Source organism: Gambusia affinis, linkage group LG10 (genome assembly GCF_019740435.1).
Source record: "Gambusia affinis linkage group LG10, SWU_Gaff_1.0, whole genome shotgun sequence".
Taxonomy (NCBI): domain Eukaryota; kingdom Metazoa; phylum Chordata; class Actinopteri; order Cyprinodontiformes; family Poeciliidae; genus Gambusia; species Gambusia affinis.
Window position 1 is genome coordinate 28,301,310 of NC_057877.1, and position 27,120 is coordinate 28,328,429.

The window sequence follows — 27,120 nt, forward strand, 5'->3', positions numbered from 1 at the left end:
ATGAACGGCTTTATTGCAGGATATTATCGGCTTCATACTTTAGGAAACATGAGCTCTCAGTGAGTGGATGGAAAATCAATAACTGAGAAAAAGAGGTTATAAGTCAAGACAATATGAGATTTGTGGCTCAACTTTGGATTTTTTATGGTTCAGTTACAAACAGCCTGTTGTGACATTTAATTACTTGTGAATAAATACGGTTGTTTAATGTTGGAGCAGCTGTTTTATCTTTATCAGGCGTGTCTGGGTTTATAGGAACCAACCTCCTTTAAACTTACTTTTTTTTAAAGATAAATAAATGTAAGACGTTGTGTAAGTAGAGTAACTGACTCCCAGCAGTAACAATAAGGTTCAGCAATGATGTAGATCACAGTGTAATGAATTCATTTTAAACTCACTGGTCCAGTTAATAAATACATGACATCGGATCACTGGAGTGACGATCAGATGACGCTCGCCGCACCAATAACTGACACAAGGCAGGAATGTAGGGAGGATGGATGAGGACATCTGGCCCTTTCACGCCTCCTTGACTTGATGGAATGCTAATAAACGCCACATGACAACAGCATGCTAAGTGAGCAATTATTATTCAAAAATATTCCGGCGCTGCATGGGGCAGAGACCAGGAAGGCGAGCTGACGGCGCCGTCGCTTCAGCAGAAACACGTCCTGATTAACCTTTTTACTGGAGCAGACAGAGTACACACGGTCCGGTCCGGTCCGGTCCGGTCCGGTCCGGTGTCCTGCTGCCTGACAGCAGATAAATAACAAGACGCAAGAATAACAGAGCAGCAGAGAAACACTTCCTGTTTACCTAGATGGATGGATGGATGGATGGATGGATGGATGGATGGATGGATGGATGGATGGATGGATGGATGGATGGATGGATGGATGGATGGATGGATGGATGGATGGATGGATGGATGGATGGATGGATGGATGGATGGATGGATGGATGGATGCAGTCTGTTTCATTTCTCCAGGTGAAATGCTGACTCAGCATTAAGTCGGTTCTGTCGGATCCGGGTTGTGAATGTTGCTGTAAGTCCATGTTGGGGTCAAACAGAGAAAAGCAGAAAGAAAATCCTGTTTCTTGCATTTAGGCCAGAATGTGCTTCCATACAGGACATCTAAGACGTACATGTCTGTGTGTAAATATTGACCCGTTTGACCAGGAGCTGCTCATCGAGTCACTTTGAGTCGCTCCAGCAGCAGCGGGTCGGAAAGAACCAGTTAGGAAGAATCACTGCAGCATCACAACCTGAACATGAACAGAGGAAACAGAGGAATTACCATATATGGCTCTGTTAACAACAGGAAGTGGCATAACGGGTTTACACACTAAAGGAAGGAAGGAAGGAAGGAAGGAAGGAAGGAAGGAAGGAAGGAAGGAAGGAAGGAAGGAAGGAAGGAAGGAAGGAAGGAAGGAAGGAAGGAAGGAAGGAAGGAAGGAAGGAAGGAAGGAAGGAAGGAAGGAAGGAAGGAAGGAAGGAAGGAAGGAAGGAAGGAAGGAAGGAAGGAAGGAAGGAAATACTCTTTCTTGCTGGTCTTCAAGACTACTTGTCGCTCCCTGCTGTCACAGATTTTGCTCTAACACCTGTTTGCGGGTTACACCTGACTTTCACGCATGATCGGCATCGGGACGTTTAGAGCGAGTCGCTGTTGGGACTGACAGGCCCACAGGAGCCCGGTCATTTCCAGGCCCTTTAGGAACATTTAATAACTTCATTTTCTCCGAATCAAACGAGGATCCGCTCTCCTGTGGCTCAGAGCGATGCTGCGCCGTTCTTCACCTCCTGCTTCAGATTAAAGAGCCGCAGACGTTACGGACTCAGGTTTCTCCTTCAGGTGTTCAATGCAATTAAGAAGTTTATCTCAACCCGCGCGCCTTATCAAAGCTGTTTCCTTATCGCTCCTGCAAATTTAATTAGGAGATTCCTTCTAATTAAAGCAACCAGATGACTCTCTTAGTTGTTATTTGAGTCGAGAACATAATGAGGTTTAAGCAGCTAAAGTATGTAAGTGTGCCGTCAAAATTATGTTAATTATTAACTCCATATATTAGCTTAACAACATTTTAAGAAGATAAGGTGTTTTAAAGCTCAGTAGCACGGCTGTAGCAGCGCAGGAATTGTTTCATTTATTGGTGATTTATCTACTTGAATAATCAGGTTTCATAAATCTCCAGTGGTGTTTTAGATTTCACATGTGGTAGCTAATGCACAAGATTTTCAGCTAAATATTTTTCACGAACACTTCACATCTCCTAAAAACACACAGATATTCCCATTTAAGAGAATTTTCAAACCTGATCGTCCAGTGGACTCGGTTTAATTGGCGACCAGAGCTGAAATATTTGCTCCATTTTCAGCTGCTGTGGTTCTGTTTCACACTCCACTGAGCCGAACGAACCAAACCTTCTGAAAAACCTGTTCCCCTCCTCATCTCTGGGGGCGCTGCACCAAGAACTACTGAAGGAAAAACTTCAGAAGAAGATACAGAGAGCAACTTCCTTCTTCACAAATTGTAAATAAAAATGGAGTACCGTCAGATTTTGGCGGTGGTTTGTAGTGATGGTGAGATGAAGCCTCATGAGGCATTGAACCACTTGAGCCAACTGGTTTGAGAAAGGGTTCATTTCTTGAGGCTTCATGTGCACACGAAACCACCTACTGGCCAGGTGTATAATCACAACCAGCTGTATCTTAACACGTGTGATGAATTGAATTTTTGTCTATTATGGCTCTTGGGAATGACTTCACAAAAGGTGAAGAAAAAAAGAGACAAAGAGAGAGAGAAAGAGATATATAGAGATAGAGAAAGAGATATATAGAGATAGAGAGAAATATATATACAAAACAATCCTTTCCTGTCCCACAGCTATCTTAAAAATCCTAATATAAAAATTAAGAACTTTAAAACTAACTAACCAATCCTATTTATAATAGTGAGATTATTAGTAAAAAGCTCAAATTAAATAAATAACCCAATTATAAGTCCTGAAATAATAAAGTCTAAAAACATTAAATATTAATCCCAGAAAAATAAATAAAGGGGGAAGGGGGGAAAAATTCATTTAGATCAATACCTTGCTTATTCCAGAGCAAATCTGCTTATGATGTGTGATGATGGTATTGGAGTTCAAGGTAACTCAAGTTAAATCAAGTGGTGAAAACTCACGTATCCTTAATATTAGAATAAAAATTAAAATTAAAAATAGGATAGCTGTGGGACAGGATAGGATTTTCTCTTTTTTCCTTTCTCTGTCTCCCTCTCTCTCTGTATATATATATATATTTTTCTCTCTATCTCTATATATCTTTCTCTCTCTCTTTTTCTGTCTGTATGTATCTATCTCTTTCTCTCTGTAAATATCTATTTTTTATTTTTCTGTTTCTCTCTATCTCTAGATCTATATATCTTTCTCTCTCTCTTTGCCTGTGTCTTTTTTCTCTCCCCCTTTCTGTATCTGTCTCTCTGTCTCTGTTTCTGTCTCTCTCTCTCTCTCTATCTCTCTCTCAGAGGACGAAGAGTTGTGGACGACGTGCGGCGGCCCGTGCTTTCCTATGACTTCCTAGTGAAACTGCCCTATTGGGTGGGGGAAGTTGTAGTGTTTATTTATTTATTCTCCCTACCTGTCTCAAACTAAATAACCACAATCCAAACTATCAAAACTCTATCCACTCTCTCAACTGACCGCAACTCGACTACAACAACCCACATTTTGAATGGAGCCTGTGGGGTTTATAAACCCCGCGCCAAAATCTGAGCCACTTCCCGAAGCAGTCACGTGGTACAGCCGGGCAGCGAGGCTTCGGACGTCATCGTTTTCGGCTCCTCCCCTAAATGAAGCAAGCCTCGATACGCGCTTTACGGAAACGCCCCCTCCATTACTCGACACACGCCTCGAAGCCTCGGCTCATCACGTAACATCACTAGTGGTTTGTCTTTGGCTAAAAACCAAAAGCATTTTGTCTTGCTAGCGCTAGATTAGCATATTTGGTTGTATTTACCCAGAATGCCCTGCAACGTAGTCCACTTCCATCACATAGCTGTGCTACAGACTCTGTTATCAAGTGTTTACTCATTATTAAACTGTATTTTATTAACTGCTCTAAGCTTTTTGGTGAGATTAATCTGCGTTTGCAAATACCTGAATAACAAACTATGGGACTTTGATCAGATTTGGAGATTTGATCAGACAAATGGATCTAAACTTTAAGATTTCACTAAATTAAGGTGAAAGTTCCTGTGAGTTTAAGGTTTTTTCCTGAACCAGTGATTTTAAACCCATGTTAATCCTGTTACAAATGGCATCAGATATTCTTCTTAAACTTCATTACACAAATATCACCACATTTTATTTCATAGTTTTACTATCAGCACATTGATTGAGTCAACAGCGATGTTAAATGATGCAGAAAATATTTAAAAAGTGACCAATTTCCCTTTGAGAATGTTGGATATTAAGGTGAAGACGGAGGGAAGTCTGAATTCATTTTTAATTTTCCATTCACTGCTTGGGCTCCCTCTGATGGTGGACAGCGGTACTACAGGATGTTCATTCAGAACTCAAAAACATAAATACATTTTTAATCAGTTCATACCTGATCATTGTCACCAAAATGGTTACTGAACATAAACGCATAAAAATAGAGAACTAAAGTATTTACTGAGGCCACATTTGAAATGTAATAAACATTTTTGACACATTTTTGAGCAGATAAAAACTAAAAAAAAAAAAAAAAAAAAAAGGTGCAGTAATTTTTTCTCTTGAATTAGGAAACTGTAAGAAAGTGTTTTGTTTTGGTTAGTTTGTAGATTTTTAGTATGTAGATTTTTTCAAAAATCTACATATTGAGCATGAAAATTATATACATTTAGTTTTAAGTTAGAAATTTAGCTTGCTAACTATTAATTGATAGCTAAATATTTAGTTTCCTAAATAAATATTTAGTTTGTAGCCAAGTATTTAATTTCTAAATTAAATATTTGGCTTAGTTACTAAATACTTATTTTAGAGGTAAATACTTCATTTGCTAATTATTTAGTTTTAAGCTAAATATTCAATTTGAAAACTAAATATTACTAAAATTTAGTAAGCAAGCTAAATAACTACAATTTTGCATAAAACTAATTAATTTGTAGCTAAGTATTTCATTTCTAAACTATATTTAGTTTGCTAATGTAGTTTGGAGTTTTGGAGTTTGTACTTTTAGCTCTAATTAAATATTTAGTTTGTAATTGTGACATTTATAATTGACTGAATAACATGGTGAAAATATGACTGACTTTCTGTAATTCTAGGCAAAATGAACCACATTACTGCTGTTAATTTTTTACTGTAACTTTACCAACACCACCCTGTGTCTATGCTGCATTGCTTCATTTCTGATACATATTTATACCTTAACAGTCAGCTGGACATGATGGATGTTAACCGTAACTTCTCTCTTTCCTCCTGTTTTCCAAGAAAGTCGTCTTGCTGTCAGAGCTGACGTCTGACTGGCAGCTCATCTACCGGAAGTCAACACAGGACGAAGCGTCCTCTGATCCTCCATCTGGCGGATATTAAGCCATTATAAGATAATGCAATGTTTTCCTCTCAAAAATGAAAGTTTCTCACCACATAGAAATAAAAAAACTAAAGATTTTATAGACTAAAATTCCCTAAGCTGAAGGTTGTCAGTATAACTATTATTACCACAAGTCTTCTGTATTTATTTTATTTCATTATTATTACAGGATCCATTTCAGGTGGAAACGTCTCAAGTTTCATTGTAGAAAATGGATTTTAATTCACTTTGCATGTGAAATATAAAAAAAGGTCTTAAACTTTGGCCTTATTAAAGGAAAATGGTGCTATTGTTGACAATGTTGAGCTAATAATCATTGGCTAATCTCAGCAGCAACATGATTTGTTCTGCAAAAAAAAACTTGAATTGGATTCGAGGGCCACAAAAAATCATTTTGAGGACCATATATTGGCCCTCGACCACAGTTTGGACACTCTTGGTATCGGTTTACCAAGCATCTCATCAAATATCACATGAAAACCAGTGTTGATCAACGTTAACTAGCAATGCTGAAGTGCTACACCAGTAGACAATAATTAACGGAAGCTAGCGCTAACGCGTTAGCTAAATGTCTCCCCTTGAAGGACTACAACTACTACATGTTCTATAACCTTAGCTAATGAATTTATTTACTTATTCATCTTATTTTCAACTGCCCGTGTCATTTCGTTTCTGTATGTTTCTTGTTTACAATAGCTTTGAAGGAAAAAAAAGAGGGAAAACGTGAAGACAGGAAACGGAAGTGATGCGCCAACAGTTTTCACCCACTTCAAAGTAAGAGCATGAATATAACCGTGTAACTACTGGCATCCGATAATCAAAACACAAGATGTTGAACTTTATTCAAATGAAAGTTTACAAAACAGTCTGGAATATTAGCAGTTAGAATTTATCCCGAAATATTAATTTAGGGGAAACTGTGTGTTAACTAGCAAAAGTTTTTGCTAAAAGTTAGCATCCACTTAGCATTTTTCAGATCCTGAACTGAACACCACTTCTAATTATTACTAGGCTCCATTTTTAAAACTGTTTCAGCTTTTCTTGTCTGCTTATCAGTAATAAAGAGCAACACCAGAGTTGTTAGGTTTTTTCTTTATTTTTTTGCAGCTTTTTCTTTGTATTTTCCTTTTTTTTCCCCTTTTTTCTTGCTTTTGGCACTACATACTGACACGTTAGGTTGTTTTAAAAACAAACATCTATTCGAAGCTTTCATCTTTCAGCAAGCAAAGTATGAATACAGCTAACAAAAATAAAGGTTTACAATTTATCCTCCTTACTTTACACATAAAATAAAAACACTTTTTTTCAGACCCCCTCAAAAACGGGGGCATTAAAATATTTAACATTTGTATCACAAATCAATGTAATGAGACCCAAAAAGTAAACCATAAAAACTGTACAAAAATGATAAAATTCATTTTTTCTCCTTAAAATTGTCCATGTGATCAATTGATGCAAAGAGTACATTATTTTGCTCTATTACTGACCAAGAAATCTAATTAAAATCATTTCTTCTGCTGGATGTAATTCATGTTGACTGGATGCCGAACATGAGGAACCAGTGGGAAGTTCGGATTGGGATGCACCACAGAACCTTTAAAACAGGAGAACAGAATCAGTAAAACAGCTCATTCCCCCTCCAGACCATTGATGTGGAGGCTCCGGATCCCGTGGTCCGACCTGGAGCCATGAAGGTTTTCCCGGGCTGGAAGTCGCCGTTGCCCTGCTGGATGAAGTTCTGCGGCATCCTGTAGGGCCAGGATGGGGACAGGCTGAACTGGGGGGGTTTGTTGTGCTCCCACAGCCGCGAGCCTTGGCTCACACCTTCGAACTGGACTTGGTGGCCCGGTTCTGTGAAGAAAAATATAGAAAAATATGTTGGGTTTTTATTTCTCAGACATTCCTGTAATCTTCTGAAGTGAACATCTGGAGCAGGGTGTCAAACTCCAGTCCTCAAGGGCCACTGTCCTGCAACTTTTAGATGTGCCTCTGCTGCACCACACCTGAATAGAATAATTAGGTAATTAGCATGGCTGTGGAGAACTGATCTACAAAAGGAGGAGGTGATTAAGCCATTTCATTCCAGTGTTTTGTACCTGTGGCACATCTAACAACTGCAGGTCAGCGGCCCTTGAGGACTGGAGCTTGACACCCCTGATCTGGATAATTCAGGAATGAAAGGAACAATTTTATGTTTCTTTGATGCTTGTTTTAATTACTACACTGCAAAAAATCAAAATCTTACCCAGCATTTTTGTCGAGTTTCTGGTGCAAATATCTTAGCACCGTTGAAATAATAAAAATAACTTACTTGTAATTTTTAGTAAGATGTCTGAACTTGTTTTAAGTAAATAATTCCTTGATATTGATGAAAACGTTTTAGTTCCACTGTCAAATTATTTCACTCATGGGAAAAATATCTTGTTATAGAAGCTGTAAAAACGCGATCGTCAAACAAGATGGCCACCCTAGGCATGCCGATATCACTCTGGACAATAGAGCTGTTGCAGGGTGACGCCACACTGCTGGGGGCGAAAAGCTGATCCTCAGTAGAGCAACGCTGCTCTGAATGAATAAAACCTTCGACTCCAGGTTTCATTTAGTTGACAGAGTCGTTCTACTGCGATGGAGCAGTTATGGATAGCAAGGAAAACAATCGTCTGTTTGCCCTCCAGCTTTGTGTGCATGAACAAAATTTCCAGATGTAAACAACAGCAGTAGGGCAGTCTACAAAAACTCAAGGAGTTCATTGGTGGAAAAAAAATCCAGATTTTCCAAAAATTAAAACTTCAAATACCAAAAATCTGATGGATTGATAAAATCGATTTCGCATTCAAACTAGGATTAAACCGGACTAAACTGGAATGGTGTGAACGCACCGTTAGCATAACGCACCATTAGCATAACGCACCTTTAGCATGACATACCGTTAGCATAACGCACCATTAGCATAACGCACCGTTAGCATAACGCACCGTTAGCATAACGCACCATTAGCATAATGCACCGTTAGCATAATGCACCGTTAGCATAACATACCTGACTTCACCACCGTGCCGTTTCCCATCAGCGATCCCGGCTGCGCCATGTGGTTGTGCCACTGCCCGTCCCGACCCGCCGCCGCCCCCATGCCCATCTGCCGCCCCGCTGCCGGCTGGGCGAAGATGATGCTCGGGTCGTTCAGGTTCACGGAGCCGCCGGCCGTTCCCGTGGAGCTGCCGTTCCCCGACACGGGGCGCAGGGCAAAGGTCAGGCCGGGCGGCGACGGGCCGCCGGTGGAGGACGAGGCGAGGACGGGGCCGTGGATGGGCCAGGAGGAGGAGGAGATGTGGGGCTGATGGGAGGGCAGCAGCCCCAGGGCGCCGAGCGCGGCGGGGTGGAACTGGCCCGGGTGGGAAGAGGGGAAGCTGAAGAGGGGCAGCGGGACCTGGGGGGGGCCGACACAGCCGGGTTTACTGTGGGACGTCTGGGGGGAGCCGGAGGACAGCGGGGAGCCGTGAGGGACGGCGGCGGGCTGCGGGGAGTAGGGCGGAGTCTGACGGCTGTCCGACTGAAAGAACAAAGAGCCGTGACAAATAGATAATCATAAACATTCATGTGATGGAGAGTTGGGGCCGGAGGACACAGGAAGGAAAACGCTGCTGATTCCTGACCAGAAAACTTAATCAAGAAAAAACTGAAATTTTAGCAAAGTTTGGAAAAAAAATAAAACAGGCATTTCTAAGTTTTACTAAAAAAGTTTACATTTTCTGAGTTTCAACAGTTCAACAATTTTTTACTTTTGAAACTCAGAAAATGTCCAAATATTTTTACAAAATTTGTGATTAATCTCAAAATCTCTCTAGCAAGTTTTCAACTTTTTAAAATCATAAACTCCAAGTTTTTTTCAATCAATCTAAAAATGTAAGTTTCTTTTTTTATATAATAAATTTTATATAATGTATAAAATATAAGACAAGAAGTAATTGAAACAATCCAAACAAATCTTATTGAAATAAATGACCATCCAGCTCAAATTAAATCCTTAAACACAATACACAAAAAAAACACAAAGAAATTCCTTAAAAATGTTTTCTATTATTTCAAATAATGCATAATTTGGTTGATTCTAACATAAAACAAGAAAAGTTAATCTGATTTAATTTCAGACAGAAAGAAAATTTATATCAGGTTTAGATAAATATCTGGTTTCAACTTTAAATACAGTTTTCCAATTTTAGGTTTTTAATTCAACATTAGATTGAACTTTATTACAAAACTTAGAAAAAGAAAATTCAAAGTGAAGCAGGCGAAGTGAAACAGTTTGAGGTGCAGCTGCTGAACTCACACATTCAGACGGTTGTCTGGTTCTTCCTGGAGAGTCGGCCGCCGTCTGAGGGATGGGGATGGACTGGGAGTTCGCCACACTTCGCACCATCAGAGGAGCTGCAGCAAAACAGAGAAAAGCAGAAAGAAAAGCTTTCCATTCACATCCAAACTCAGTTATCAGTGCTGGTTTCTATTTGGTCAAAAGCTCTCAGATACAGAGCATCTGGATAGAAAGAGGCCCACAGCATCACGGGTACTACACCTCATCAATCCGTTAGCATGAGGAACGTTTCCAGATACTCTGTTTATATCGCAGATTGTTTTTCCACCTGATAATTTGATAAACTCAGTTTGATTTTGGACCAAAGTTGTAACATTTGTTACATTTTCAGCTGCTGTGGTCCTCTTGTGTCAAACCAACCAAACGCTCTCTAAAACCTGTTCCCCTCCTGACCTGTGGGGGCGCTGCATCAGGAACCACAGAAGGAAGAGACACAAAACCCTCTGAAGACACTGAGAGCAAATTCCTTCTTCAGAAAATGTAAACAAAAACTGGAGGCGTCAGATTTCAGTGTTTGTCTTTGGCTAAAAACCACTAGCGTTAGCATTTCATTAATATCTTTAAAATGAGTTGATTTGACCCTTTGACCTTTAGCTTTCACAAATGGCTCCTAAACAAAGCAGCACAAAGGGAACTGCTTGACCTGGGGACTGTTTTTACTGACGCACAGCCCTCTGCTTACTGGGGGCGGCGGCGTTCCTCTGTTTGAGGTGGCGGTTCTCGGGACAGTCCCGCCGAACGTGGCCCATGTCCCCGCACTGGAAGCAGCGTCTGTCCTTCGGCTCCCGCTCGTCCTCCTTGGAGTCCTCGTCCTTCTCGTTTTCCTTCTTCTTCACCCTGAAGGGAAAAACGGGGAAAACAAGAACACAAATAAAAACCTGCAGCGTGGGGGCCGGGGTCCAAAACTTTCCATTATGGGGGCCAAATTTTACTTCTAGTTCTCTTTTGGCTCGATTTCACCAACTAATTCTCGGAATAAGAACAGGGTTTGGGTCACTTTCTATCAAAGCGTTTGCTTTAAAAACTACTTAACTAGAAAAAGCTGATTTTGGTGCATCAAAGTCGAAAAGAAAAAGAAAACATCCGAGTTTGAAATGTCAGGAATTTGTGGAAAAAATAACTAAATTACTGGAGTTTCTAAAATTGAATAATTTTGAATTTTGTAAATTTTCCTGAATTTCAACTTTTCAATTTCACAAATTTCCAAGAAAATCTTCTGATTTCTTTTGACAGAAATGTTTTCTCTCTGTTTTATTTTCTACCCAGAATTGTCCCAAACACACACAGTCACACAAAATTAACTTCAGCTACACACAGAGGTTCGTTTTAATCTGGATGAAAAACAGATTATTTCACTTATAACAAAACATTTTCCCCAAGTTATAAGTGAAACAATGTTCCTTAAAATGTTACTTGTAAATTAATTTTGTATTATTTCCATCTTAATAAGATATTTGCACTAAAAATTGACCAAAAGTCTTCAGCAAGATTTTGTGTTTTTGCATCAGCACCAAAACCAGACGGATCAAATTTGTGTCATTTTTGAATTACAGTTGGGGACCGCAAAACTACCAGTCCAAGGGCCACAAATGGCCCCCGGACCACAGTTTGGACACCAGGTGAAGCATGAAGTTCTTCCTCCTGCTGCCTTTAGCGTAAAGGACACGCTGAGAGGACGACCTGCGTCTCTTTGGGCAGTCCTTCATGTAATGTCCGATCTTCCCGCAGATCCGGCAGCAGCGGTCGTTGGGCGCCAGCTCGCCGTCGGTCAGCACCTTCGAGTCGAAGAAGTATTCCTGCAGAGGAAGGCGGCGCAGATTTAACCCAGCGGTTCATCAGGAAGCCTGAGAGGAAAAGCCATGGAGGATCGTACCACTTCAGTGCCGGGGATGGGAATGAACGGCGTCCCGAACAGCTTCCGCCCGTTGATGAACGCCTTCATGATGAAGTTTGTCACTGAGGAGCGGAAAAAAATCCATCCTGAGATCCAGCTTCAAATCCAAAGATGCTAAGAATAACTTCTCACATTTTTGTAATAAATCTGTGCAAAACTACAGTATTAATAGAAAAACATCTGATAAATCTGTTTGGAAATGAATGTGGGGTTCCTCAAGGCTCAATCCTCAGGCCACTCTCATTCTACATGCACAACAAATGAAATCTGTTTTTACAACCCAGCGCAGATGACCAAACTCCAAATGCAGAAACGTTGAATTATACACTGAACTTTGATAACTAGAATCAATTCTATGCCGGATCGAAATGAAATAACTTTTTTTTAAATAATAATTTTCTATTTAAAGCTTCTAGCATCATCTTGTACATGGTGATAAACTCCATTGTAAGAAAAATGACTTAAAAGAAAATATAAACAAATAATAAATAAAAACAGTTAAATATGAACCATATATTCAGTCAAAAAAAAAAGAAAAATGTGCTGCTAAAAATTTGTGAGAACAGACTGGAAACATTAAAGCTTCATTAAAGTGTAACTTTTATAAAATATGGTTTTAAGTATTTGCTCCATGACGGCTTGATGACAGATAATCTGTGAAAAGAAAACTAAAAGAAAACTCCTCTGTCTTCTCCCAGTGCCAACTAGAAACAACCAATCAGAGCCAGGAGGAGGGGCTTAGCGCTGTCAATCATCCTCAGGTATTCACTTCTAAATATGCTACTGTCGTCAGTGGCCATGCTAACTTAGCATTCACATCAGGAGGATGATTGACAGCGCTAAGCCCCGCCTCCAGGCTCTGATTGGTTGATTTTGGTGCGTCTCTTCAGACAGTAATAGTAGCTCCAGGAGAAGCTCGATCTTTTCACAGATTGTCTCTCATGAACTTGGTGACAAGTTTTAACAAATAAGTAAAAATATATTTTTGATAAAAGTTACAAACTGAAGCTTTAAGGGCTGTGAGGGATATTAGCCAGTTTTATTCATAAAATACATCAAATTAGTGAAACTTGTGACAAATAAGAAGGTAAACACCTTAAATTTGGTTTATTGGTGTTGATGTTTGGATTTTTTTTTCTTGTTTTATTCTTGAAATTGCCTTAAAACTGAATTTATGACAAATATTTAACATATTTGCTTCATTCAGTGAGATAAATCTTTAGCTTTTACACATCAAACTGCATCTGCTGGTTCAGTTTTAGTTTTATTTGAACTCCAGAATCTAAAGTATCTCAGATGACGTACGCTTGATGAAGTGCAGATTTAATAAACCCGAGTCCCGTATTTTTGTTTTTCAGACTTACTTTTACGTGAAACTCCAGCACCAAGATTATGATTCAAGTCAAAGGGATCTGGGAACAGAAAACAGGGGGAGGTAAACCGCTGGGAGGAGTTTAGCAGCTGGTGAAAGCAAAGCCGCCTGATCACCTTCGATGGCGATGCATTTGCTAGTCCACTGTTTTTCAAAGGTGGTGAGGCGTTTGTGCTGCCGGATGCTGATGACGTGCTCCTTGAAGTCGAACTCTTCGGTGTAGAAGCGAAGCAGACCGAGCCACAGCTCCCCCACCGACTCGGTGTTGGGCTGCCGGTCGGCCAGCCGCTGACGCTGCGCAACAAGAACAAGCTAGCATCACCACAACAAGCCAGGGCTGGACAACATGGCTGAGAAACCTACCGCCGTGTAAGCGTTTCACATCAGCCGATATCGATAATTATTGATGAGTTTTTGTTATAAATATCTGAAACGCAGTCAAACTGGTGTCATGTCTTTCCTCTCTTATCCAGTTTTCACTTTATGCTGCTGTTTTTTTTATTTTTAAGCAGTTACAAGTGACAGTGGGAAAACTTTAAACTGCTGCTGCGCAAGTTACCCGGCAGGCCGTTGCTAGACAACCGGAGTTAGAGGGGAACTTGAAACTGCTTTTTACACAGCAGGTTGTTGCTAGGCAACCAAAGAGTGAGTGAGTGAGTGAGTTGTCGACTCCACCAACCCAGCTCAGCTAGCTGCTAAAGTCTTTGCTCTGCCTACATCCCCCAGAATGCTGTGCGGCTCTGGATCGAAGCTTAGTGAATATTCTATCAGATATCTATTGTTACTGATTTATCGTCCAGCCCTACATCAGACCGGATGTCAGATAATCCTCACCAGTTTCTCCAGGTCGTCAAAGAAGAAAGCGTTCCAGCCGTCCACCATCCGCTGGGGAACCGTCTGACCGTCAAAGATCTGGAAAAGGACCGTTGGCGCTCAAAGGTTAGCTCACGTTTCAGACCCACAGTCGCTGATCAGAGGGTTTTACCTCCTGCAGGACGGGAATGACCGGCGGCTGCCTCTGCTGCAGGAAGTAGAGAACCATCAGGATGTAGGCGTAAGACGAGAGGCTTCCTCTGGAGGCGTCGCCGATGTCGCAGCGCTGAGGAGACAGAGCCCAAAAACTCTGAGAAACAACTGAAACCGGAGGAACGTCTGGATTTCACGTTCTGGAAGAGAGCGGCTTTCTGCAGGCAACTGAGGACGAACCGATCCATTTTTAAAGGAATCTGAGGTCCAGTATCAGCTGATCTAATACAAAATAAACAGCTGGACTCACTTAAAAAGTTTCTTATTCAATCTTTTTTTAATGCAACTTCCATAATTAAACATTACAAGTTTAATTATTTACCAATAAAGTAAACATATTCACTAAATAATGACACTTTTATTGCTAAGTTGCATTAAACGTGACATTATTTAGTGAATGACACTTGATAAACAGTCATAAACTCTTTCGTGTCCCGCCACTCTGATGCTCAGTAGATAAAGTTTTATTGTTGTTTCTGAATTGATTTAAACAGTTGAGTGTTTCTTAACAAACCTTTGCAAACACCTTGATGGTGTAACCCAGGAACTGAACCCGGGGATCCAGCGCTGCGTACGTGGCCAGCATCCTGGTGTTGTGTTGAGCCTAAACAAACAATTTCTCCAAATGAGTTCAAAATGGAGACTTTCAGAGAGGAAGGAAGTTCCTGCAGAGGATGCTGGGAAAGCGTCCGTCACTGACCAGCGTGTTGTAGAGGCTGATGTCTCCCTCCAAACCGCTCTGTCTGTGTTCAAACTTCACGATAGGCACTTTGGCTGTGGTGATGGGCAGGATGTTCCTCAGACCTGAGCAGGAAGGGAAGTATGGGAGAACATCAGTGGAAAATGTAAGAAAAACCAACCATCCAATCAGATGAACTCACCTGCATGCTTCTTCAGCACCTTGGCAAGGCCTTCGATGATTTCCTTACAGTTCAGCTTCTGCTCAGAAATGAAAGATAAAACCAGGTTACGACACGCGATCGGCTCGTTTCATAAAACGTCTGCTCTGAACACGCCCACCTCCGCCGTCTCGTGACCCTCCAGGGTCATGCAGATGTCCAGGTCGCTGTCACGGAAACCAAACCCGTTCTTGGAAGAGCCGAATAAGCAGAGCTGGGCTTTATCTGCAGCAGGAAGACATCAGAAAAACAGTTTTATTTACATTCAAAGAGACGCTGATAACAGAAGGCGACAAAAAGAAAGTTTCTAATCGGATTAATTGGAAGAAAAGGTTCAAAGTTTAAGGAGAAACTCAGAGTTTTAACAGTAAAAATATTATTTCCTATAATAATAATCCTCAGTCTGGGATTTTTAACATCAGAAATTTAATGAGTCAATAATAAATGAAAATTCTTAAATTATGTTCAGTTAAGTAAACCAAAAATTTTTCACCAACATTGAGAATAATTGCCTTAAAACAAGCTCTCACATCTTAATGAAAAGTCTTTTATAAGTTAGTTTTGTGTTATTTAAAATAAATGCAATAGAAACTCGACCAAATTTACTTGGTAAGATTTTGTGTTTTTGCAGTGTAAGTTTTTGCCAAAGATCTCAAAGGAAACATTTTACTTTTTTTATTCATTTTACTTTTATTTCACTTATTAATTAAACTAAATGTTTTTATTTATTTCATTGTTAATGTTTTAAGGACAAATCTTCAGCAGTACTTGTGGATTTGGCCGTTTTCTCACCGTTGTACTCCTTCCGTATGAACCGCTCCAGACCCGCCAGGATCTGCTCCCGGTTCTGCTGCTCGAAGTGCGACGGCGACAGTTTATCTGCAACGATTCAGTCACACGCAAAGATGAGGCCTTAGCGCTTCGCTGCCGTTAGCGTTAGCTGCCGTTAGCGCTTCGCTGCCGTTAGCGTTAGCTGCCGTTAGCGTTAGCTGCCATTAGCGCTTCGCTGCCGTTAGCGTTAGCTGCCGTTAGCGTTAGCTGCCATTAGCGTTAGCTGCCATTAGCGCTTCGCTGGCCGTACGTACAGTAGCAGAATCTGCAGAGTCCGTCCAGAATGTTCCTGAAGCGTTCGTTCATGGGCGGCAGCGGCTTCAGCTCGATCTTCTTGAAGTCTTCGGGACATTCGTCCTTCAGGTGGCCGTCCCGCTTGCAGATGCTGCAGACGACGGTCGGAGGCTGGAGACACAAAAATCGGACCAATTTCACGTACTGTGATAAAATCTGATTTTATTACATTTATTTTTGGCTTTTTTTAATCAAAAAGAAATTACAAATTATAGAAAAGATTCTTTTTTAAAGTGGCTTTTATTTAAATCCTCCCTTCTGCTAGTATCTAAAATTGTTTCATTACTAGAACATAGTCATAATATTCAGAAAAAAAACAACATAATTTTACCAGGAAAATCATCAAAAATTATTGAGGAAATCCAATACGTTTGGATTTTGAGTTTCAGTAAGAAAAATCGTTTCGCTCAGTTCCTGTAATTCTTCACAATAGTTGTTTGCATGATTGTTCCAATGTCCTGTTACTAATAATAATAATTTGATGTTAAAAGATTTAAATATTAGTGGTAAAACTTTTACTGAAGTAGAACTTTATAAGATGCTCAACAACTCGACTCTATTCTGGTGATTTTATGACTTTATTGTTGTTTGTTTGTCATAATTAACTTTGCTGGACGATGAAGCAAAATCCTTTGCTGAAAATGATGAACAATAATGTCGTCATTTTGATAGCAGTTCGTTTTAAAACTGGGACTGAAAATCATCTTAAATATCTCATATGGTGATTTTCGGCCATCTTGTCCAGCTCTTCATCCTGGCTGTGTCATTTACCTTCCCACCAGTGAAAATCATCTTATCAAACACGTAGTGCAGGTCAGCAGGCCCTTCCTCCTCCTCCTCCTCCTTCTCCTCCTCCTCGCTGTCCAGCAGCTCTTTGGACGATGACGACGGTTTGCTCCCATCGTTCAGAACCAAATCATCCAGACTCTTCTCCAGATCTGAACCGTCCTCGTCGTCCCCGCTGTCGTCCTCTCTCTGACTTCCTTCGGGTTTCTCGTTGTCCTCCCGTCCCTCCGGTCTCCGTCCAGCCTCGTCTCCTCCCGTCTTCTTGGCGCCTCTCCTCTGAGGACAGGCGAAGTATTTGTAGGCGCTGCGGAAACGCTCCTGGATGTACTCGAACACCATCTGGCTGTTCAGGCTCCGCGCAACGTTTCTCTTCAAGGCAAACGGATCTGGAACCAGAAAACAAAACGTGAGTTCCTGTGCTTCTTCCCAACCGGTTCTGTGACTCGGGTCGTTCTCACCTTCGATGGCGAGGCGGCGGCGGGGCCAGTTCTTGGCGTCCCTGGAGAGGAGCTCCTTCAGGCGGATGCTGATGATGTTCTCCTCCAGAGGAAACTCAAGCGTGTAGAAACGGAGAAGCTCCAGCCACAGCTGGCCCACCGACGCGCCTTTCCCTTCGCCCAGCATCAGGCGGCTCTGAGAGGAAGCAGCCAGACTCGGACTGAGGGAGAGTTCACACCTCACATTCAGTAGAATCGGTCCGATTGGAGACCAAAACTGCAACATTTCTTACATTTTCCACTTCAAACCAACCAAACGCTTTGAGCAACCTGTTCCCCTCCTGGCCTGTGGGGGCGCTGCAACAAGAACCGCTGGAGGAAACGACACAAAAACCTCTGAAGACACTGAGGCAACTTCCTTCTTCATGAAATTGGTTGGAGGATTTCTTTGTTGTAAAAGATTTTTCCTTTTAACGCTAGGCTAGCATGTTTGTTTTTACCCAGAATGCCCTGCGGTGGAACTGGGCAATAAATCAATAAAAACCCTTAACGGCATCAAATGGACTTTGAAACATGCTACTAGCTAGGCCAGTTTTATCAGACTCCAGTCTGTTTGTCTAGAAAGTCTGGTTCGTTTGAGGAGGTGTGAATGCTAATCAACCTGAAAAGCTAACTCTGCTCCACCTGCAAACCTCGGTTTGGGTTCAGTTGCAGTGAATTCTGGTGTGGTTTGAATGCATATATGAACGCCAAGCGGATTGGAGATCGCTCCAAAAGCAGGAAGTGGACTATGGTGCATGGCATTCTGGGTAAATACAACCAAAACAAGCGTGCTAGCTTAGTGCTAGCAGGATAAATTACCTGTGATCTTTTGGCAAATTCAAATAATCGCTAAAATCTGACGCTACTCCATTTTTGCTTACATTTTCTGAAGAAGAAAATTATGTTTTTGTGTGGTTTCCTTCAGTGGTTCTTGGTGCAGCGCCCCCACAGGCCAGGAGGGGAACAGGTCAGTTTGACTCAGAGCAGAGAGGAAGAACCACAGCAGCTGGAGAGGAAACAGCTTTGGTCCCAAACTGAGCTGAATCTACCGACTCACCAGGCCCTCTGTGTGGCGAGTGTCATCAGACTTCTTCTGCTCCGGTTTTGATGCTCCTTCTGCTTTGGATTCGTTCCGGTTCTCCCCTCGTCCCTCCGTGGAGGTCGGAGGTCGCTGCTCCCACTTGACGAACATGTCCAGAACTATTCCAGTCAGATGATACTCGTCCACTCGCTTCACATCGAAGCCGTCGATCTGAATCAGAGGCGTTAGAGAGGCTTTACAGAAAAATCAGTTTTTACTCTGCAGGTTGTCTGAATTCAACATGAATTTGTTGAACAGCAAGAACAAAAACACTAAACACTTCATACAACGGAGTTTAAAGGTCAAACTGAGGAAAACATTTTGAATTCTGAGGCTAAAGACGATATATTTTGAGAAAAAATTCATAATATGAGAATCGACCTTCTTGCTGCAGGTTTGCTGAATTTCTCTGCTAGAGAAAATGATTCTTTAATAGTTATTCTGTTTTCTGTCTGTAATGTTGAATAAGATCCAGTATTTTTGTGATTCTCCCACCCAGGATCCCAGGTAGACGGGGAGGACGGGATCGCTCCTCTGCTGCAGGAAGAAGATGACCATGAGGGCGAAGGAATACGACGGGATGCCGCCTTCCGCCTGGCAGTCGATGTGACACAGCTGGAGAGAAAAACAAACAAAAACAACAAACTTTCATTCAACTGTTCTGTTGAGTTAAAGCACAAAGTGCCACTTTTAGTGACTTCATCATAAGGATTCAGTGTTAGTGGTTCATTTTGTTAAATATAAATCACTAAACAGTTTTGGTTAAAATATTTTCACCAAAGGAAAAAAAATGTTTGAACTTCAGTTAAACGTCCAAAACATTTGATAAGAAGAGATTTACTGACATTTTCTACACATAAACATTCAAATATGTTTGTTTTAGGAAAGAAGGAAAGAAATTAAAATAGAAATGAAGTAAATGTTTTTATCTTCAGCTTCTTTCTCACTCAGAACGGAAACACATTTCTACAGGAAACTCAGCATCTCAGGATGCTGCTAACAGGGAGAAGCCAACACCTAGCAGCTAAATGCTAACAGCTAAAGGCTAACAGCTAGCAGCTAAAGGCTAGCAGCTAAAGCAGGGGTCTCAAACTCCAGGCCTCCAGTTGCTGTCCTGCAGGTTTTAGATGAGCCTCAGGTTCAAAACCCTGGAATGAAACGTTTTAATTACCTCTTTACCGTGTGGATCGGTTCTCCAGAACCTTGATGACCTCATTATCCTGTCCAGGTGCAGCAGAGGCTCAACTAAAGGTTTCAGGGCTGCAGCCCTCCAGGACTGGAGTTTGAAACCCCTGAGCTAAAGGCTACCAGCTAAAGGCTAAAAGCTAACACCAAGAAGCTAATGGCTAACAGCTAGCAGCTGCATCAGCTGCTAGCTAGATGAAGATCTCTGGCCTCCTCTGCCTCAGAAACACCAGCAGGGGGCGCCATCCTTACCCTCGCCCAGTAGCGGAAGGCCAGAACCAGTGGAACCAGTCTGGGCTCCAGTTTAGCCAGAGCAGCCAGGTGATTGGTGGTGATGCAGGCGACATCATTTCCTGCGCTCACTTTACAGATCAGGCCGCTGCGCAAAAACAGAAAGCAGGAAAACTGAACCAGTCAGTCTGGAAGCTCATGATGATGAAAATAAAGATTTCCTGACCTGCTGCGATCCCGACAGAACACAGCGGGAACTTTGGCGTGAAAATCCGACTCAACTTCTGAATATTCAGCTAACAGGAAACAAGAAAACATCAGAATTAAGTTCAAAGGAAACCGGAGTCACTAAAAATAAAGTCAGAATGTTACTTCAATAATAATACAAATTCAAATTATTACCAGATTAAACTCAAAATATGAGAATAAAGTCAAACAACAAAAAGTTTCAATTATACAAAATAATATTATCAGAAAAATACGAGAATAAATAAAAATTTTACCAGAATAAAATCAAAATAATACGAGAAAAATGTAATAAAGTAAAATTGCAATAGTATGAGAATAACGGTGTAACTTAAGAATAAGATTCTAATAATATAATAAAGTCAAAATAATTCTCTAAATTATCATTGAATTTGAATAATAAAGTCATAAAACAGAGTCTAAAAAGAAATCACAAAAATACAAAACTAAAGTCGTATTACCAGAATAAAATGTTATGAAAACAACGTGAAAATAAATTCTTATGATATGGGAAAAAAGTTACACAACAAAGTTAAAAAATATGAAAATAAAGTCAAAATAATTCTAAAATTAACTCAAAATATTAGGAGAAATGAAGCAGGAACTTTAAAATCAAATGTGGAACGCTGAGCATCTTGTTGAGTTACACTTTAATTTATTCTGATGTTTTCATTCTCAAAATAAAAATTTAAAATAGTCTGACTCTGTTCCTTTGTGATATTTTATTTGTCTAAATTTCACAGGATCAAACAATAAAATGAAGTAGAGAAAGAAAAACTTACGTCTGTTTTTGAGGATTCCCAGAACCTGAATCAGAACCTCCGGTTGGGTCATCTGGAGAAAGAAAGGCAAATACCGAGATTTATGACAGGAAGATAAATAAAAACGTAAACAGAAGGTAAACAAAGAGAAGATGAAAGTTAAATAAAAACGTAAACAGAATTAGACTCAGACTGACGGTGGAGGGGTAGGTCACGTCCACGTTGATGTCGCTCGTCTTGAAGGCGAACCGAGTGAGACAGGAACCGTAGAGCCGGAGGGAACAGGCTGCAGGGAAACATCAGATCTCAGTCCGAGCTGCAGCGTCAGCTGATGATGTCACAACCAGCTGATGATGTCACAACCAGGAGACGTACCTGACAGGTGCGTCTTTATGACCTCCTCCATCCGCGCCACGACGGACGCCCGCACCTCGAAGTCCCGCTCTGAGATCCCCTGCTGCCTGGCCGTCTCCATGACGGCGGCGTCCACCGCCCGCAGCTGGCCAGCAGAGGGCGCCGGCAGCGCCCGCAGCTCCGTCTCCTCCTGCTTCTCCTGCAGGGGGCGCCACCACAACGTCAACAGACAGGAAGGCCGGGCGAAGTTAACGACATGTCAACGATCTTCAACTGTTTTCACAGTAATTACAGAAACTAAAAATCTTCAGACCAAACTTTATTTGAGTTGCACGTTTCAGCAACACGGCAGTTCAAAGTTCTTTACATGATAAAAACTATTGAAATGTGACATTTTACATCACAATGTTGGTTAACGTTTCATTTATTACGGTTCAGATCCAACCAGCTGGTTTGAGTCTGGATTCAAAGGAGCTCAGTGTTTCAGCTGAGGTTTCATCCAGATTTGTGGAGCATAGAAGCTGAAAGCTGCTGCTCCATGTTTGGTTCTGGTTCTTCACTGAAGCTAAAAGACGCAGCTCACACTCACACATCATTTATTTTTTTTGTGGCTCTAGTGTCCCTTATATGACAGCAGGCTGACAGGAAAGGGGGAAGACATGCGGCAAATGTTGCCAGCTCCGGGAATCGAACCTGCGACGGCTGCGTCGAGGACTCAAGGCCTCTAAATGTGGGTCGCTCTGTCCCCTACGCCACTAATGCCATTATTATTAGCACACACAAAGTTTTAAAGTGCAGCAGCGATTTATCTACTAACCTGGAACAGGAAATTGGAAAAAACTTTTATTTAAATAACATCCACGACTTTCCCCGGATGAATGATGATGATGATGATGATGATGATCATTTCATGGATTCAAGAACGACACGGGTTCTAGTAGTTCTGGGTTTTTCATTATAGTTCACTTTGTGTTTAATACAGTTAGTTCTAATTAATTTTTTAAAGTGTGTTTGATTGTTTTTATCGGTTATTATTATTTAGATAACCAATGTAAATAATTGGATTTAGATTAAAGTAATCCATAGAGATTACTTTGCTACTTTATGGAGCAAATTAATCTGATGTTAGCTGCTTGTGTGTGAAAAAATAAAATCAATCAATCAATTTCACATCAGATTATATTAAATTAATAAACACGAAAACGAAGGATATCAATAATTTTAGCGTGTTTTAGTTTTATAAACATATCGATGTCGTCCAGTCAGTAGATGTAGCTTCATTCATTGTTTTTAATTTCAGTTAATAAAAATCTTTTCTCTATTTCTGTTTTAATAAACTATCATGTTTAATATGACACAACAAACACCAAATGAAATAAAAACTAGTTTTCTGCGAACGTGTCACTTTGTTTTTCGTGTTTCAAGAAACTAATTCTCCATTTTTGGACTTTTCTGTTCCACGTTGGCAAATCAGTTCCTGCATGTTTACATTTTTCCTCTCAAAAAACCAAAAACAAAGTTCAATGTTGCGAATATATTCTGACTTTAACATTTGGGGTGAAGTAAAGCGGCGGTACGAACCGTCATGTTCTTCTTGTGGCGTTTCTCCTTGATGTGCTTGTAGGCTCCGTGGACGTTCTCGATGTGCACAGAGCAAACTTTGCATACGTACTGGTAGTTTGGGTACTCAGGGGACGGCTGGGGAACAGGGAGGCTTCGTCAGCAAACAAAAACATTTCCAGCTTAAAGGAAATAATCAGTATGTTGTCTAGAAAGACCCTCTGATAAAGAGTTACTGATCTAGAAACACATTTCTAGGCTAGTCATCGTTAGCTTTATGAACACATTTTTGAGAAACAGAAGTTTGCTTCTCGTACAGAAAAAAATAAAGTACACCCTCTGTAAAAATGTTGAGGTTTAGTTGATCAGAATATAACTAAAAAAGTTGCGATCGACACCGGATTGATACGACTCAGGAGGGAAAGTCCAAACTACGATTCAGTGAAACTGGGAAAACACGGAGGAAGCAGCATTTTCCTCACTGCTGACGTCTTCAAACCCATCAGAACCATTTCTATAGTAACCGGATCAGTTTTTAATGGTAAGTAAGGGTGCACGTAGTTTCTTAGTTTTGCTGATTAAAGATGCTGATTATCTGAGCGCGTTACCTTGGCGACCCGGTGGATGTGATCTCTGTGGAGCCGCTCCTCCACCTGCCGCAGACCCAGCTGCTGCTCCGCCTCCTCCGCCGCCAGCCGCACCTCCTCCCCCGCCTGCGCAGACGGGCGGACCGCAGCCGCAGCTTTCACCGCTGCAGAAACACAGAACACACACACACCCTACAGCGTGACGTCTCACACACACACATCCCTACAGCGTGACGTCACACACACACACCCCGCAGCGTGACGTCACACACACACCCCGGAGCGTGACGTCACACACACACCCCGCAGCGTGACGTCACACACACACACCCCGCAGCGTGACGTCACACACACACGATCCAGATTCCTGCTGGAGGGGAAAAGCTGTGAGCTAACGACGGCTAGCATCGGCTTTCGCTGCCGTCAACATAAGGAGCCAAATATTAAATTAACATCTGATACGTAAAAGACAAAAGGGACGCAGGGCTACTAATTACCAACATTATGACAAAATAAATTCATAAAATGATAGTTAGCTGCAGACCTAATTATGTCTCAGCAGATTAGTAGGAAGAAGATTAGGCCCACTGGACTAGAAAAGAATTTTACTTCTTATAATTTGGACTATTTTTCTCAGAATTTTACATTTTCTGAGAATTTAGATTTTTTTTCTTCAAAATTTGGATTTTTTTATTTTCCGAATTCTGAATTTAATCTTCTCAGATAAAAAGTCTGAACTCTGAGGAAAAAGTCAGATTTTTTCTCTAATTCTCTTTCATAATCTTAAGATTTTTATGGGAAATTAAAAAAATAAAAAGCCTGGAGTTCAAAGGGAAACTGCATGTTGCTGCAACTCGTATTAAACATGAATTATTGCTGTAAATTCTGTCCGGCTGCAGCTGAACTCACATTAATTTAATAAATGTTGTGAAGGAACCTGAGCGACCCACCGTGGGATTTCTCTCTCGCTGTGGCCCCTGTGGAGCCTTTCGCCCGATCGGGAGTGGCGGGCGGAACCGGAGCGCCCTCTGCTGGCTGGAGCGTTTTGGACTCGGTCGCCTTCCCTTTGCCTCTCTCCCCAGAACCGGTCCGGCCGCTCAGCCTGGACGGACGACTTTTCTTCTTCTCCAGGGAGTTTTCTGGGAAAGCGCCGGCCGCCGTGCGGCTCGCCACGCCGCCGCCGCTCCGCTCGTCTTTGAGGTTCTCCTTGCTGCGCAGCGCCGACTTGACGCCATCTTTGTTTGGCTTCTGAGCGGACGACACCTTGGCTCCTCTGGACTGGGACGGTTTGACCGTTTTCACTGAACTGACGGACTCGTCCATCGCTCCGGTCCTTCTGCTCTCCACCAAGTCGGACCTGAACATCAGAACCAGGAAGAACATCAGTATCGTCTTCAGTATCGTCGTGATCGGAGCATCGATTACTAACATGATCCCAAACGAGGCCTGGGCCATAAATCAATTTTATTAAATAATCACATTTTTGGTTTTGAAAATATCATTTTTAGAAAGTCAGGATTTTTTCCACCAATGAACTCTTTGGGTTTCCGTAGTTCAGAGTGAGGGCGGCCATTTTGTTTTACAATATAGTTAATGAGTTTTGCTGGATAATAAATTGATAAAGGAGTTATTGCAATGAATAATAATATTGTTGTTTTCAGACAATTTTCAAGTAATATAATAATAATAATTAGATAATAATGCAAGAACAGTTTCTAAAAAATCAATACACTTTAAATTCTAAGGAAGATTTAACACTGAAACTGGGAGACATTTTAAATATGCAAATTAAACAAACAAAACAACCAAAACAACAATCATTAAAATGGATCATGTTGGACATAAGCATCAAACTACGTGAATTTAAAACAAACATTTGTGACATTTGTATGCAGAAACAACTACACCAATAAAACTAAACTCTGATGATTCAATAAGCTTTATATTACATTTTTTGCACCAAAGAGTTAATAATAATAAACACTGATCCTCTTTAAATGTGTTTATGTCGAAAATTTTAAATTAACATTTGTGACTGTATATAAAATAAACCAGCAAATATTGCAGCAGGCGTATTGTGAGGGAACGCAAAAGAACATTTTTCCCCATGTATTATATAGACATAAAAAAATTAGTCCATCCAAATTTAATCTGATCAAAATCTGTTTTTTTCTTTACAGTTAAAGTGAATAATATGTTGGGGTTTTTTCAATTAAAATTTTTCAACCAATCCCGTCAAGTTTTGCTAACAAAATCATGCTATAGCCTAGCAAAAATATATAGAAATATATATTTTAAGTGGTTATTGCCAAATTCATTGCTTAAAGACAATTAAAAGAAAATTACAGAAAGAGTCAAAAGTTACATTATGAAGTGGAAAACATAAAAGTTTTCTCACTTCCCTGTCAACTGTCAAACTGCTAAAATAAAAATGTATTCAATTTGTGATCAACTTTTTTTTTTAAATTCACACAAACATTTTGTAAAAATCAACCATTTTGTCCCCTTTTTGCAGACAGTGAACTGCTTTCACACCAGTTGGATTGTAAATCCTTCAAAAACAAAACTGGCAAAGCAGAACTCAAAGAAAACAGGAAGTAAATCCCTAATCATGCACTTCAATTAGATATTACAAAACAACCATAACAACAACAATAATAGTAGTAATTACTGTTAATAAATAAAAATAAACTTTCTGTCTGTAAGAGATGTTGGTAGTTTCATGTGAGGTTGAAACTGATCTTTCAGTGGTAACGAAAACGAAACTGGCAGCAATTAAAGTCAGACTGAATCACCAGAAAGCATTAACGTGAAGCTAAGTTTCATTTTTTGCACCACCTGGGTTTCATGTTCAGTGTTTAGGACAGAAACTAAGAACTTACAGACGGGGGGAAGGGAGGATTGCGATGGTGCAGCTCACATAACCTCTGATTCGCAATAGTAACAAGATTAATTAAAAAGAAGGCTTAAAATCAGGAAAGGTTTCCTGCTCCTCTGGCTGGGTTTCAACTTTCAACTGACTTTCTTGGAGACTCTTTGCGTAGCCGAGTTAGCTGAAGACTAGCCAATGCTAACTGCTATGCCCGGGTCGTAAATAACACTGGCACCCAAATGCCACAGAGCATCAGGTCACCTGAGAACAGGAACCCTATCAGCATTACGGCACTAAAGAGCGGGAAAATAACTCACTCTGGGCGCTGAAGCTGATCCGGGATTATTGCTTAGTTGGCTCCATAGTTCTGTTTTACATGATGTTGTTCCAGTCCCACGGCCCTGATCCGAACAGCGATCACTGACGCCATGTTAATACATTACCCCGCTGCACTGTGGGAGTTAGCATTGTGCTATTCGTTACCGAGCCAGCTCGATGTGCCCACTCGGTTAAGGAGCCGACTTTTTTTTCAATTCCGATCAAAAATACTTTATTAATCCCAAAGGAAATTAAATGTTTACGTTACTCATTTCACCCAACTATCTTCAAAGAGTTGTTGATTGAAGGTTGTTGCTGTATGACAGTCTTATAACTAGCATGACATGCTAATATATAAACTTTAGGTCAAGACAAGAGAATTTAATAGATTTTT

General features: G+C 40.8%; 1 protein-coding gene across 1 annotated transcript; it reads right to left on the bottom strand.

Annotated features, from left to right (window-relative positions):
- Positions 1-6,658: 6,658 nt before the first annotated feature.
- Positions 6,659-26,871, bottom strand: tut4 (terminal uridylyl transferase 4). The gene is made up of 30 exons (XM_044129339.1): positions 26,726-26,871; positions 24,487-24,893; positions 23,558-23,700; positions 22,971-23,087; positions 21,411-21,588; positions 21,233-21,321; positions 21,057-21,108; positions 20,255-20,324; positions 20,050-20,176; positions 19,108-19,227; positions 18,589-18,783; positions 17,511-17,685; positions 17,038-17,438; positions 16,227-16,377; positions 15,934-16,020; positions 15,263-15,366; positions 15,124-15,181; positions 14,943-15,046; positions 14,757-14,846; positions 14,202-14,315; positions 14,051-14,128; positions 13,333-13,510; positions 13,209-13,256; positions 11,824-11,906; positions 11,631-11,746; positions 10,633-10,787; positions 9,909-10,006; positions 8,621-9,131; positions 7,262-7,432; positions 6,659-7,175 (listed from the first exon to the last, which is right to left on the bottom strand). The coding sequence occupies exons 2-30, from the start codon at positions 24,857-24,859 to the stop codon at positions 7,087-7,089; spliced, it is 4,275 nt and encodes a 1,424-aa protein (XP_043985274.1). The 5' UTR covers positions 24,860-24,893; positions 26,726-26,871; the 3' UTR covers positions 6,659-7,086.
- Positions 26,872-27,120: the final 249 nt, after the last annotated feature.

What these genes read in the sequence shown, in the direction of transcription:
- tut4 (XM_044129339.1), bottom strand. Translation starts at nt 24,859, where the DNA reads ATGGACGAGTCCGTCAGTTCAGTGAAAACGGTCAAACCGTCCCAGTCC. An exon ending in CCGCCGCCTCGCCATCGAAG is followed by an intron (nt 17,439 to 17,510) that starts GTGAGAACGACC and finishes TTCTGGTTCCAG; the next exon opens with ATCCGTTTGCCTTGAAGAGA. An exon ending in GGTGCTGAAGAAGCATGCAG is followed by an intron (nt 15,047 to 15,123) that starts GTGAGTTCATCT and finishes CTTCCTGCTCAG; the next exon opens with GTCTGAGGAACATCCTGCCC.